Consider the following 12,937-nt stretch of genomic DNA (forward strand, 5'->3'; position numbering starts at 1 on the left):
GCTCATTTTTTTACAAGTATACCTCCTGATTTCAATTTAAAAAAAAAAGAAAAAGAAAAATTAACCTTAAGAGAATCATAGAAATGAATGAAAGGATGTTGTGTTCCCTGAATATTACTAAGGGGTATAGAACACATCTCTGTAATCAATTTGCCTGATTTATTTTTTCATTTTAAAATAATTAACTATTGTTTTGGGTTGAAAATGAGCCATAACACCATAGATGTAACATCTATGGTGTTATGGCTCATTTTCAACCCATAACAACATAGATGTTGAAAAAACAACAAAAAATGTCAGCAATAGGACTTTAATATGAACATGTTGAAACACAGAACAGGTCACAACACAAAATATTAATTTAGAAGTTGAAACAAATAAGAACCAATAAAACCATTAGAAATCATTTATTACTTTCCAAACTATCAGAATGCTAAATCAGAGTTTCAAAAAGTATTTGTGTGCAAGAGCTTGTCTTTGTGTGTGTGTGTGTGTGTGTGTGTGTGTGTGTGTGTGTGTGTGTGTGTGTGTGTGTGTGTGTGTGTGTGTGTGTGTGTGTGTGTGTGTGTGTGTGTTTGTTTAGATACATGCGTGGCAAAAGTAGCTGAAAACACGTTTTCTTCTGTCAATGATTCTGACACAGTAAAAATTGAGATACCAGGGGTCATTTTCATGACATTTTCAGCAGCTGCCCTGACTCTGTTCACCCTGCATGTTGAGGTACCAAACTCCAAAAGATCCTACAATTTTTTACTTGAATCCTTCAACAGGAGCAGCCTCAGCACAAGTGACCTCCTCATCAGACTCAGATGTGTCTGTGTCTTCTGGCTGCTACTCTATATGCTCCTCTTCCTCAGAAACTTGCTCCTCTGCATCGCTATGCTGATCTGTGTCTTCTTCCTCATTTTCTCCAAAAATAGAATCTGAAGTTTCACGCACCATGACCCTTCTTTTCATTTTTCTATGCTGCAAATTGGGGATGTGCCCTCTGCAAGTCAAATGACTGAAGTGACCTGACATGGTGGACATGCCATCTTTCTTTGTTTTGTTTTTTTCTTGCATCAATACTGGACAAATGAGCATTGCCTGAAGCTCACATGATTGGGAGAGGAGGTGGCTCTAAGTGTGTTAGCTGACAGTACACTTAGGATTTCTATTTTGGCTCTAAAAATTGCTTTGTAATCTCATTTTTATAACCGGGTCAAAACTGACCCTAACACTGCAAAGGATATCATTTCAACCAGAGCATTTTATAATGTGAAAAAAAAAAGTTTTTTTTGGTTGAATTTTGTTGAAATCAAGTTCAAATCAAGGAAGGGTAAAAGATTCAGTGTTAAAAAAGGTCATATGAAGCAACATCTTTTAGTGATGATGACGTCAGCTGATCACCTCTGGATCATCTGTCAGTCAGCTCTAACAGCTGTTTGTGTGTCTGAACATGTGCACTGTAATAACCCAAACATTAACAACAGTAACAGAGCTTTGTCTGTGTTTTTAACCTGCTTAAAAAAACTTTCACCTGAAGAAAACCTGCTCTCTGTTTATTTTGTGACCTGAAGAAGCACAGGGATGACTTCAGCAGTAAAATGCATCATTATAAGATTATTTGTTTACTAGTTCTTTAAGTAGCCCTTTGATGCACCTGGTGGGTCCAAAGTGAATGAACTGAACTTTATGTGCAATATCTCTGCAATTACTAATTTCTTTTTTAATCAGGGTTTGAGGAATTTCCCGGTGAAGTTTTTATTTATTTATTTATTTTTAAACATAATTCTTACTTCTTTTAGATTTTCTGTTCTTAATTTTTCGAATAAAAATACTTTTTGAACCACTTCCCTTTTATTGCACAACATGGGTCCAAAATGACCCGAGTGCTTCTGTGCTATTTCTTTGAAGTAAGTGTATTTTTTTATGTGCTATGCCATGTATTTAGTATGTATTTTTTTTTCTTTTTCTTTTTTTTTTGCCTGGCACCAATCATCTTTTTTTCCTTTCTTATTTCTATGAGCTGCATAGATTTTGTCCATGGGTCCAGAACATCCCAAATAAATTTACAATGGAATTTAGTGGGAACCTTTGGAATTTGTATGTTTCTTTTTAGGAACAGTATCACAACTAAGAAACTATGGATAAAAGTTGATACATTTATAATGTATGAAACCAAATCAGCCGCAGACCAGTGACCAGTGTAGGTCCGTAAATTTCAATTAATTATTTATGAGATTGTCTGACTGCATTCTTCAGTGTAGCCCTGACTCTCTGGTACTCTGGGTAGGAAATTGTCTCTCTGGTGGAGGTGGGTGGCTCTTAAAAGAGCCTTTGTGTTGTTAGCAGTCAGGTATGAGACTTTACTTCTTGGCGGCCTTCTCGGTCTTCTTGGGCAGCAGGACAGCCTGGATGTTGGGCAGCACGCCGCCCTGAGCGATGGTCACTCCGCCCAGCAGCTTGTTGAGCTCCTCGTCGTTGCGCACAGCCAGCTGCAGGTGACGGGGGATGATACGGGTCTTCTTGTTGTCACGAGCGGCGTTTCCGGCCAACTCCAGGATCTCAGCGGTCAGGTACTCCAGCACAGCCGCCAGGTAGACGGGGGCACCGGCTCCAACACGCTGAGCATAGTTTCCTTTACGCAGCAGTCTGTGGACACGACCCACGGGGAACTGGAGCCCGGCACGGGATGAACGGGTCTTGGCCTTAGCTCTGGCTTTGCCGCCGGTTTTGCCTCTTCCACTCATGGTTAATCTTTCGTGAGTCTGGACTCAGGGAAGTGATGTGTCCTTCGTCTCGAAGTCCCCCTGATATAGGCTGAGAGCGCGCGCATTTCCCCGGCGCACCAAGCAGTAAAGAGGCGGGGGAGCAGAGCCCGAGGCGGGGGCTCTGTCCCCCTCCTCTGCGGGGCTGAGCTCCAGAAGCGGCCTCTCACCAATCAGCAGCCGGAGCTCTCAAGCAGCGTCACCGTTTCACAGCCGCTCCTCCGCTTTAAGAGCAGCAAGGCTCCGCTCTGCTCCACATATTTCTCCAAGTCAGAGAAAGAAGACAGCATGGCAAGAACCAAGCAGACCGCTCGTAAATCCACCGGAGGCAAAGCTCCCAGGAAGCAGCTGGCCACCAAGGCTGCCCGGAAGAGCGCCCCGGCCACCGGCGGCGTCAAGAAGCCTCACCGTTACAGGCCCGGGACCGTGGCTCTCCGGGAGATCCGCCGCTACCAGAAATCCACCGAGCTGCTCATCCGCAAGCTGCCCTTCCAGCGCCTGGTCCGAGAAATCGCTCAGGACTTCAAGACCGACCTGCGCTTCCAGAGCTCTGCTGTCATGGCTCTGCAGGAGGCCAGCGAGGCTTACCTGGTGGGGCTGTTCGAGGACACCAACCTGTGCGCCATCCACGCCAAGAGAGTCACCATCATGCCCAAAGACATCCAGCTGGCCCGCCGCATCCGTGGAGAGAGAGCTTAAACTGTCTGCAGCTCTGAACAACAACACAAAGGCTCTTTTAAGAGCCACCACACCAACAAAAGAGCTGAAATTCTCATTTACTTTGGTCTTGAGTCCCCTCGCGTAGTTTCACCGACTCAGACAGAATATTTATATCATTTTTATAACTTTAGACAGTAATAATGTACGCTGTTCAGACCATCCTCAATCCCAATGTCACACTCCTTGTGGGAGGGTATGGAGGAGTCATTGTGCCAAAATGAAATGTATAAGTACATCATATTGAAAAGGATAATCAAAACAATACGTAATAAAATAAATAAATAATTGTGTCAATACATTTTTAATACTGGAAATAAATCAATATTTCGCCATCGTGAACAACTATGATTAAGTAATATTTTATTTTCGCCAAATGTGAAATCAAAGGTATTAATTCCAACGCTGAAGAAACAGTTAATACAGGTTAAGGAGACAGAAAAGAGCTCTCCTCCACACGTCCTAAGCACCGCTCCACGAAACAGCCCAATGCTGCCACACAGTGGTGCTTTGTGACTCCTGCAATGAGTCTTCAATCTAAAATTGAAAACCATACTACAACAGAAATTTTGCTTCAATAACTGAATTCTTTTATGTTCTAACGAGGTTTTGTCCAAGAAGCAGTAAATACTTTCTAAGCCACAGAAATAAATCCTGTGTTGACTTAACAAAGAGACCATCCTTCCTATGTGGCTCACACACCTGTTTTTTCTTTCACTGACTGTAGACTTTGAACTGTTGTAAATTTCAAGCAAGGAGTCATATACACCATGAAATGTTTGCTTCAGTTTTGACTGGAGAAGGGAATCCTGTTTATCTTAGCTGTTAAAACAGCTTCATAATGTTTGTGTTTCTCTCATTCATTTACATCACACAGTAACTTATGCATGGTGTTGAGTTGACATTAACAGCAGAAACCAGTGTTTTGTTACCTGTTTGTTTTTGTGATTTCCCTTTGTTCACAGAAAGTTTTCTCTTCACTCCCTCTGTGTCCTCTTCCTCTGGGAGTGTAACGTTGCTGTCGCTGTCCGAGGTGCTGAACAACAACAGATAAAACTGCTCTGTCAGTCATATTCAAGCTTTTCAAAGAGCCACCTCATTTCACCCCACGGCAAAGTTCATTTCTACTCTGTAACTATGTTTTCACTAAGTGTTTTTACACATTGACCTGCAGCAGGCCACCCACTGGATCTGTTAAACAACTATATTCTTGAATTACTCATACCCCAGCACAGTGATAAATGACTCATCAGATTTTTCTCTCCTCTTTTCTATGTTAGTATTTCTATAAACCGTTTAAAAATGTGGGGGTTTTATGTCTCTTGAGCACTAATACACTTAAATGAATCCTTTGTTGATGAATTTTCTCCTTAACAAATCTGTAATTAATATATTTTCCTATGGGAAATGTTAATACACTTAAATGTGTATTAGAAAAAAAGAAAGCAGCAGGTCAGAAATGCTTTGGGCTGTGTTACACCTCCTGCAGCAGAGCTCTTTGGCTCTTCTATGGTGAGCGCTTCACAGTGGAAAATGTTTATTCCCTTCATTATAAATATGTGGTTGAAGAAACTTGGACAGATTGCACTGTGGTGAAGAAGATACAGAGTGACATATTTCAGTGAGAACAGGATTAATAAGATGCTATTTTCTAGGTGAAGCTATGAGCTAAAGAGAAAAGGTGTGTATCATTTGCTGAATGAAAATGTTTCTCCTGTAAGAGCCTCTGTATTCAGTGTGTGCTGTAACAGGTTGGCCTAGTAGAGTGAGCTCTTTGTCGTGTTTGATCTTTGTCATGATGCACCTTGTGTTCACCTGGTCAAGGCTGAGTAAATGTTTTAGTAAGGATGTCATCATTCTTTTTACACAGATAATGTTGAATTAATTAAACAACTTGGATTGGGATGAATAGCCCCCTTTCATTTTAGCACCACACAGAGAAGTGAGATCATTTTTCAGAGGTTTAACCCCGCCTCATTACCCACTTTACAAAGAAGTGCTCAAAACTTGATACTGAAGTCAATAGTAAATAAAAAACCTTTTACTTCTGCTGGAGTACAGTCACAGAGCTACTTCTACTCCCACTCTTAAACTTGAAGAGAGTATCTGTCCACAGTCTTCAAAAACTCTGCAGTAACACACACCGAGTGTATCTGTGTGAGAGACTGCCTACAGTCTGAACACATACTGTATTTGACTTGCTGATTGTAAAAATCAAACTGATAGAGGATACAATTTTGACTTCTTTTTTTTTTGCAAAGGTCTCATACAATGAACTCTTTCAGCACATTTCTCTGTTATTTTTTTCATTGGGTTAAAGTCAGTGAGGACTGTTTATGTTTTACTGCAGTTGTTGAGCTGCTTCAGTCCAAAGTCTAGAGCTGCTCCGATCTCCTTCAAAAACACTTCAGTGTGAAGATGAACTCAGAGAGTTTCGACTGCATGTGAAAGATCAGAGAGCTGAAGAAAAAAAAAGTATATATATATATATATATATATATATATATATATATATATATATATATATATATATATATATATATATATATATATATACACACACACACACTCAACAACACTATAAATGCAACACTTTTTTTTTTTTTTGCTCTCATTCCTTTTTATATGAGATGAACTCAAAGATCTAAAATTCATTCCAGATAAACCATATTACCATTCTCTTTAAATGTCGTTCACAAATCTGTCCAAATTTTTGATAGTGAGCACTACTGCTCTGCTGAGATAATCCATCCCACCTCACAGGTGTGCCACATCAAGAAGCTGATCTAACATCATGAGTAGTGCACAGGTGTACCTTATACTGCCCACAATAAAAGGCCACTCTGAAATGTGCAGTTTTGTCTCACAGCAAAATGCCACAGATGTCACAAGCATTGAGGGAGCGCGCAATTGGCATGCTGACAGCAGTAAGTCAACCAGATCTGTTGCTCCAGCATTGAATGTTCATTTCTCCACCATAAGCCGTCTCCAAAGGCGTTTCAGAGAATATGGCAGTACATCCAACCGGCCACACAACCGCAGACCCCGTGTAACCACACCAGCCCAGGACCTCCACATCCAGCAGGTTCACCTCCAAGATCGTCTGAGACCAGCCACTCAGACAGCTGCTGGAACTATTGGTTTGCATAACCAAATAATTTCTGCACAAACTGTCAGAAACCATCTCAGGGAAGCTCAACTGCATGCTCGTCCTCATCAGGGTCTTAACCTGACTCCAGATCGTCGCCATAACGGACTTGAGTGGGAAAATGCTCACATTTGATGGAATCTGGCACGTTGGAGAGGCGTTCTCTTCACGGATGGATCTCAGTTTACATTGTTCAGGGCAGATGGCAGACGGTGCGTGAGACGTCGTGTGGGTGAGCGCTTTGCTGATGTCAATGTTGTGGAGCGAGTGGCCCATGGTGGTGGTGGGGTTATGGTATGGGCAGGCATCTGTTATGGACGAAGAACACAGGTGCATTTTATTGATGGCATTTTGAATGCACAGAGATACCGTGATGAGATCCTGAGGCTCATTGTTGCATCATACATCCATGAACATCACCTCATGTTTCAGCGAGATAATGCACAGCTCCATGTTGCAAGGATCTGTACACAATTCTTGTAAGCCAGGGGTCTCAAACTCCTGCCATGGAGGGCCAAGAGGCTGCAGGTTTTCTTTCCAACCAGGAACTCCACCAGCTGATTTCACTAATTACCACCTTCAAGCAGAGAGCAGGGACTAATCAGTGGAATCAGCTGGTGGAGTTTCTGGAGCCTCTTCAGCCTCTTGGCCCTCCATGGCACGAGTTTGAGACCCCTGTTGTAAGCTGAAAATGTCCCACTTCTTGCATGGCCAGCATACTCACCTGACATGTCACCCATTGAGCATGTTTGGGATGTGCTTGTCCGGCGTATACGACAGCGTGTTCCAGTTCCCACTAATATCCAGCAACTTGGCACAGCCATTGAAGAGGAGTGGACCAACATTTCACAGGCCACAGTTTACAATCTGATAAACTCTATGTGAAGAAGATGTGTAGCACTGCATGAGGCAAATGGTGGTCACACAAGATACTGACTGGTCCTGAGTCCCCAGACCCCCCAATAAAGCAAAAAAAAAAATAAAATAAAAAAAAAATACACATTTCAGAGTGGCCTTTTGTTGTGGACAGTATAAAGCAGTGTTACCCAACCCTGGTCCTGGAGGACCCCTGCCCTGCATGTTTTAGATCTTACCCCACTCCAGCACACCTGATTTAAATGAATGGCTCGTTATCAGGCTCAAGCAGAGCTTGATGACAAGCTGATCATTTGAATGACTGACTGAATGAATAAATTAATACAGGATTAAGGATTGCATCCAATGTTCTTATAACCCGTAATGGTTTGTTCAGTGCCGTACTAGTGGGGAAACTAAACCACATCAGTACATTTTGTTTTAAAAGACATGACAATGTTCTCCCTAACAGATTTTTAGACTATTAAACGTGTTCTTTGAGCTTTTCTGTGTGTGAACACCTGCAGCTGAACAAAACACCGGGTGTCCTACAAATCAAATGACTGATAAAATAGAAATCAACCCACCGCAGGTTAGGTCAGAAACAACAACAGTTGTGACAATGCAGGTCCCAGATATTAAGTCCTAATCTCCAGCTCTGTGGAGAGCTCAGCAGATGGCGCTGATCCGCGGAGGAGCTTTCAGACGCCTTCAAAGTTCAAAGAAGAAGAAAACATGCACCCTGTCTTCTTTCAAGTTCTCAGCTAACATTTAAATCACTGTGACTTGTGAAACTGAAACCCATACAACTTTGAAAGAAACTTCATCAGCCATGAGTGGAAGAGGAAAGGGAGGAAAAGGACTCGGTAAAGGAGGCGCTAAGCGTCACCGTAAAGTCCTCCGTGATAACATCCAGGGCATCACCAAGCCCGCTATCCGCCGTCTGGCTCGCCGTGGCGGAGTCAAGCGGATCTCCGGTCTGATCTACGAGGAGACCCGCGGGGTGCTCAAGGTCTTCCTGGAGAACGTGATCCGTGACGCCGTCACCTACACCGAGCACGCCAAGAGAAAGACCGTGACCGCCATGGACGTGGTTTACGCTCTGAAGAGACAGGGACGCACTCTGTACGGATTCGGAGGTTAAATCATTTATCTGACTGCTTATGACAAACAAAGGTCCTTTTCAGGACCACCCACTGTCCTCATGTGAAGAGCACATAATCCCTCAGTGAATGTTACTATTATTAGGAACATTACAGTATAGCATTCTCATTTAACTAGTATTACACAGAGCAGACTCCGACCTGTCAGGTTCACCCACTCAAAGCCTGTGATGTTCACTCTGTACAGTGTCTGGAACGTTAGTTACGTATTGTAACTCCAGATTCTATGAGTATAGGCGCAGCCCTTTAAGGCTATCGCTAGTGGGTTCACCCTCGCGCGTCAGCGCAGCACTGAAAAAACTTAGTCCACGCCCACCCACGTGATGGGCCTCCCGCGCTACTTGCCTATAAATGGCCGCGGGTTCATACAATCTGCTCCCGATAACAGCCTTTTTCTTCAGCTGATAAGGGGAACCAGTGAGGCCCATAGCTTAAAGGGCTGCGCCTATACTCATAGAATCTGGAGTTACAATACGTAACTAACGTTCTATTTCGTATAGGCTTCGCCCTTTAAGGCTATCGCTAGTGGGTTAAAGGCGAAGCAGGATGTAGTCAATGCCTCACTGGGTCCTCATCCGAAAAAAACCCAGCATCAAAGCTTCTAATAAACTCAGGTCCGCACACAAGCTCATTCACAGAATCTTGGATCATGTGAACTCCTGTGCCCTGTATGCGCAAATGTGCGCAAAAACCACTTCCTGATGATGTGTTCCTTATCAGCCTCCAGATAATGAATATTCATGATCCATAAGAGCTGACTCTGCTGGTCTGTTGCTGAAAAGCAGAGAAGACGATCGTTACGCATTGTAACAGTCAAACAATGAGCAGAACAGACCCAATAACACATCTGTCTCAGCCTCCAGATAAGGAATACTCCTGATCCATGAAGCTGACTCTGCTGGTCTGTTGCTGAAAAGCAGAGAAGACGATTGTTACGCATTGTAACAGTCAAACAATGAACAGAACAGACCTAAAACACATCTGTCTGTTGCTGAAAAGCAGAGAAGACGATCGTTACGCATTGTAACAGTCAAACAATAAACAGAACAGACCCAACAACACGCCTGTCTCATCCAGAAAACAGAATGAATCCATTCATGTCACAACCATCACTCTGATAGGATCCCTAACACAGAGTGGGACATGGAGAAGAGAGAGACATCTCTCAGATAAAACCGCACACATGAGCATGGGGAAGACCAAGATGCTGCAGCGCAGATATCTTCCACTGACATCCCACTGTGCAAAGCCACACAAGAAGAAATTCCTCTTGTAAAATGTGCCCTGATGTGCTCAGAAGGAACACAGCCAGCTGACACATAAGCCTGTGAAATAGCCTCACACAGCCAATGTGACAGGCGCTGAGCAGAGAGAGGGCGCCCCTGCGAGTGCTCTCTATGATGCACAAATAAACGCTGAGAGTGACGCAGCGTGGCCGTGCGCTCCACGTAAAAAGACAGAGCGCGCACAGGGCAAAGAAGGTGTGATGCAGCCTCCTCCTCGGAGTCATGCGGAGGAGGGAAAAATCCCTCCAATTTAATAACTCTTGATCTAAAAGAGCTATTAATGTTCTTAGGCATGTAGGAAGGATTCGGGCGTAAAACAGCCGAGCTGCAATCTCCCTGAATGTGCAGGCAAGATGGAGCAACTGAGAGGGCTGAGAAATCACTCACTCTCTTAGCTGAAGTAAGAGCTAAAAGCAGAGCTGTTTTAAGTGATAGAAACTTCAGTGAGATTTGAGACAGGAGTTCAAACGGAGCCTTGCTCAACGCCCGTAAAACCAGAGATAAATCCCACTGAGGAGCAAAGGGGCGAGAAATCGGTCTGTCTCTCCTCACGCCTTTGAGGAAGCGTTTCATCAGTGGGTGACTAAACACAGTTCTGTCACCAAAACCTTCATGACAAGCTGAAAACGCAGCTGCATAAATCTTAACCGTGCTAAAAGCCAAACCTCTGTCCATTAGGAGCTGGAGGAAAGACAGCACGCGAGGCAGAGGACAAGACACTGGATCCAAGCCTGACTCCATGCACCAGCGCTGAAAAACTGCCCATTTCCCCGAGTATGCTGCTCTCGTGGATGCAGCTCTTGCGCTCTGGATTGTGCGCACGACCTCGGGAGAGAGTCCGAGCCTCTCTAAGCGCTCCCTTTCAGCGGCCAGGCCCACAGACGCTGACCTATCACAGAGAAACTCCTGATCGTTCCCCCCTGCTTGGGAGAGAGCATCCCCCGCCACGGAATCATCCATGGCAAGCCCACTAGCAGGCGCTGTAACCATGGAAACCATGACGCTCCCGTGCGCTCCGGAGCTATGAGGACAGCTGACAGCTGCTCCTCCTGAATCCTCCTCAGAAACCGAGGAATCAGAGGGACGGGCGGAAAGCATTAAGAAGCTTTTTGGGCCAGGGGTGGTGTGAGAACGCATCCACCCCCAGAGGGGGGTTGTCTCGTGCGTTTAGAGAAAACCACAGAGCACACTGAGTGTTTTCTCGCGCCGCGAACACGTCCACCTCTGCCTGCCCGAACATTGACCAAATCTGAGACACCAGCTCGGGATGCAGGCTCCAGTCTCTCGCCTGAGGACCTCCCCTCGACATGATGTCCGCCCCCTGTTTAGCACACCGGGGATGTACACCGCTCTGATAGAGAGGAGATGACTGTGCGCCCAACATAACAGCTTTCTGGCTATGTCCAGCAGCTGCGCCGAGCGCACGCCGCCCTGACGGTTTATATAAGCCGCTGTTACTTGGTTGTCTGTGTGGATCAGAACATGCTGCTTCTGTAGAAAAGGAGTGAAATGCTGAACCACTTCCCACACTGTCAGAAGCTTCAACGCATTTATGTGGAGAGACATGTGAGCTGACCACTGTCCCCCCACAACCTGAGAGAGACACGTGCCCCCCCACCCCGAGAGAGAAGCATCCGTGAACACAGAAACGTGACATGATGCCTTCCCTAACGGTAACCCCGACTTCAGGACTCGGGTCGTTCCAGTGATCCAAAACGGGAAACACTGAGGGGGAAACTAACACCATGCGTCTCCGCTGACGCACCGGGTCGATGCGCAGACGGATGAACAATGTCCGCAGCCGCCTCATGTGAAGTAATCCCAACGGTACTACCACATGAGCCGCTGACATCATGCCGAGCAGCCGCATAATAAAAATGCTGTCACCACCCTGCTGGGGACAACTCGTCTGAGGAGGGCTGTCAGAGTCTCCGACCTCTCCTGAGATAGCCGCGCGCTCATTGTGGCTGAGTTCAGCTCCACTCCCAGATAAATTATCTGCTGAGACGGAAAAAGCGAGCTCTTTTCCAAATTGATAGCGAAGCAGCTTCAACAGGTGAAAAACCAGCACCTGAGTCTGAGCTGCCGCCTCCTCCCTGGATCGAGCCAGTAAAAACAGGTCGTCCAGGTAAAAGAGAACTCTCATCCCTCTCCTGTGTAGTGGCTGCAGAGCTGCCTCCACACACTTGGAGAACGTGCGGGGAGCGAGAGAATAACCGAAGGAGAGACGATTGTACTGGTATTGGACCTTTGAAAACGAGAAACACAGCAATTTCCTGGGTTTCAGAATAATAAAGACGTGAAAGTATGCGCCCTTCAGGTTCATTGTTCTCCTGGACGCATTCCAGTACTAGTTTTATCGTCAGCGTGTGAAACGGACGCTGCATTATCACTGTGTTGAACAGTGACAGGTCCAGAATGGGTCTCATCCCTCCCGTTTTCTTGGGAACCAGGAAATAACGGGAGTAAAAACCCTGATTCTCCTCTCCCTGTGGGACTCTGGAGATGACATTTTTTGGGCAAACTCCTGCACCTCCTTCTGTAGGAACACACACTGATCCTGTGAGGACAGGTGTGTCTCCAGAATCCCGCTGAACGGTGGGGGAGACGAAGCAAACTGCAGAGTATAACCCCTGGCGATCAGCTTGTCCATCCACCTGTCCAGCGAACATACGCGCCTCCACTCTGAGCAGCGCTCTGAGAGCGGGCGAGCATGTTGCTGTGGCGCCTTCTCCGAGAGAGAGGTGAGCCAGCTTAAAGCCCTCGCCGCCGCTGCCTGCGTCAGAGAAATCTGAGCTGCAGCACATGCGGGGCTCTGATTGAAAGGGCTGATCAGGCTCTTTTTCCACTGACTAAGAAGAGAGGGAAAAAGGCGAAGCCAACCTGTCCACACAGGAGAGAATCTCTGTCCGTGGGCTCATGAATATTCAAAATGGCATCAGCCAGGATCCCGCTGAACGGTGGAGACGAAGCGAACTGCAGAGTATAACCCCTGGCGATCAGCCTGTCCATCTACCT

The 12,937-nt window shown here is 45.4% G+C and overlaps 4 protein-coding genes across 4 annotated transcripts in view; 2 read left to right on the forward strand and 2 right to left on the reverse strand.

Annotated features, from left to right (window-relative positions):
- Positions 1–12,937, reverse strand: part of LOC141810945 (NLR family CARD domain-containing protein 3-like) — a 482,659-nt gene that overhangs the window by 209,572 nt on the left and 260,150 nt on the right. The window lies entirely within an intron of this gene.
- On the reverse strand, positions 2,328–2,745 carry LOC141806344 (histone H2A). The gene has a single exon (XM_074691804.1). It carries the CDS (start codon positions 2,730–2,732, stop codon positions 2,349–2,351), a length of 384 nt encoding a protein of 127 aa, XP_074547905.1. The 5' UTR covers positions 2,733–2,745; the 3' UTR covers positions 2,328–2,348.
- LOC141806183 (histone H3) lies at positions 3,030–3,449 on the forward strand. Its single transcript, XM_074691494.1, has one exon. It carries the CDS (start codon positions 3,039–3,041, stop codon positions 3,447–3,449), a length of 411 nt encoding a protein of 136 aa, XP_074547595.1. The 5' UTR covers positions 3,030–3,038.
- LOC141806873 (histone H4) lies at positions 8,303–8,622 on the forward strand. Its single transcript, XM_074692569.1, has one exon. It carries the CDS (start codon positions 8,303–8,305, stop codon positions 8,612–8,614), a length of 312 nt encoding a protein of 103 aa, XP_074548670.1. The 3' UTR covers positions 8,615–8,622.

This window comes from Halichoeres trimaculatus, unplaced genomic scaffold (genome assembly GCF_033239565.1).
Source record: "Halichoeres trimaculatus isolate MK-OKI-2021-1 unplaced genomic scaffold, fHalTri1.1 fHalTri1_scaffold_2, whole genome shotgun sequence".
Lineage (NCBI taxonomy): Eukaryota > Metazoa > Chordata > Actinopteri > Labriformes > Labridae > Halichoeres > Halichoeres trimaculatus.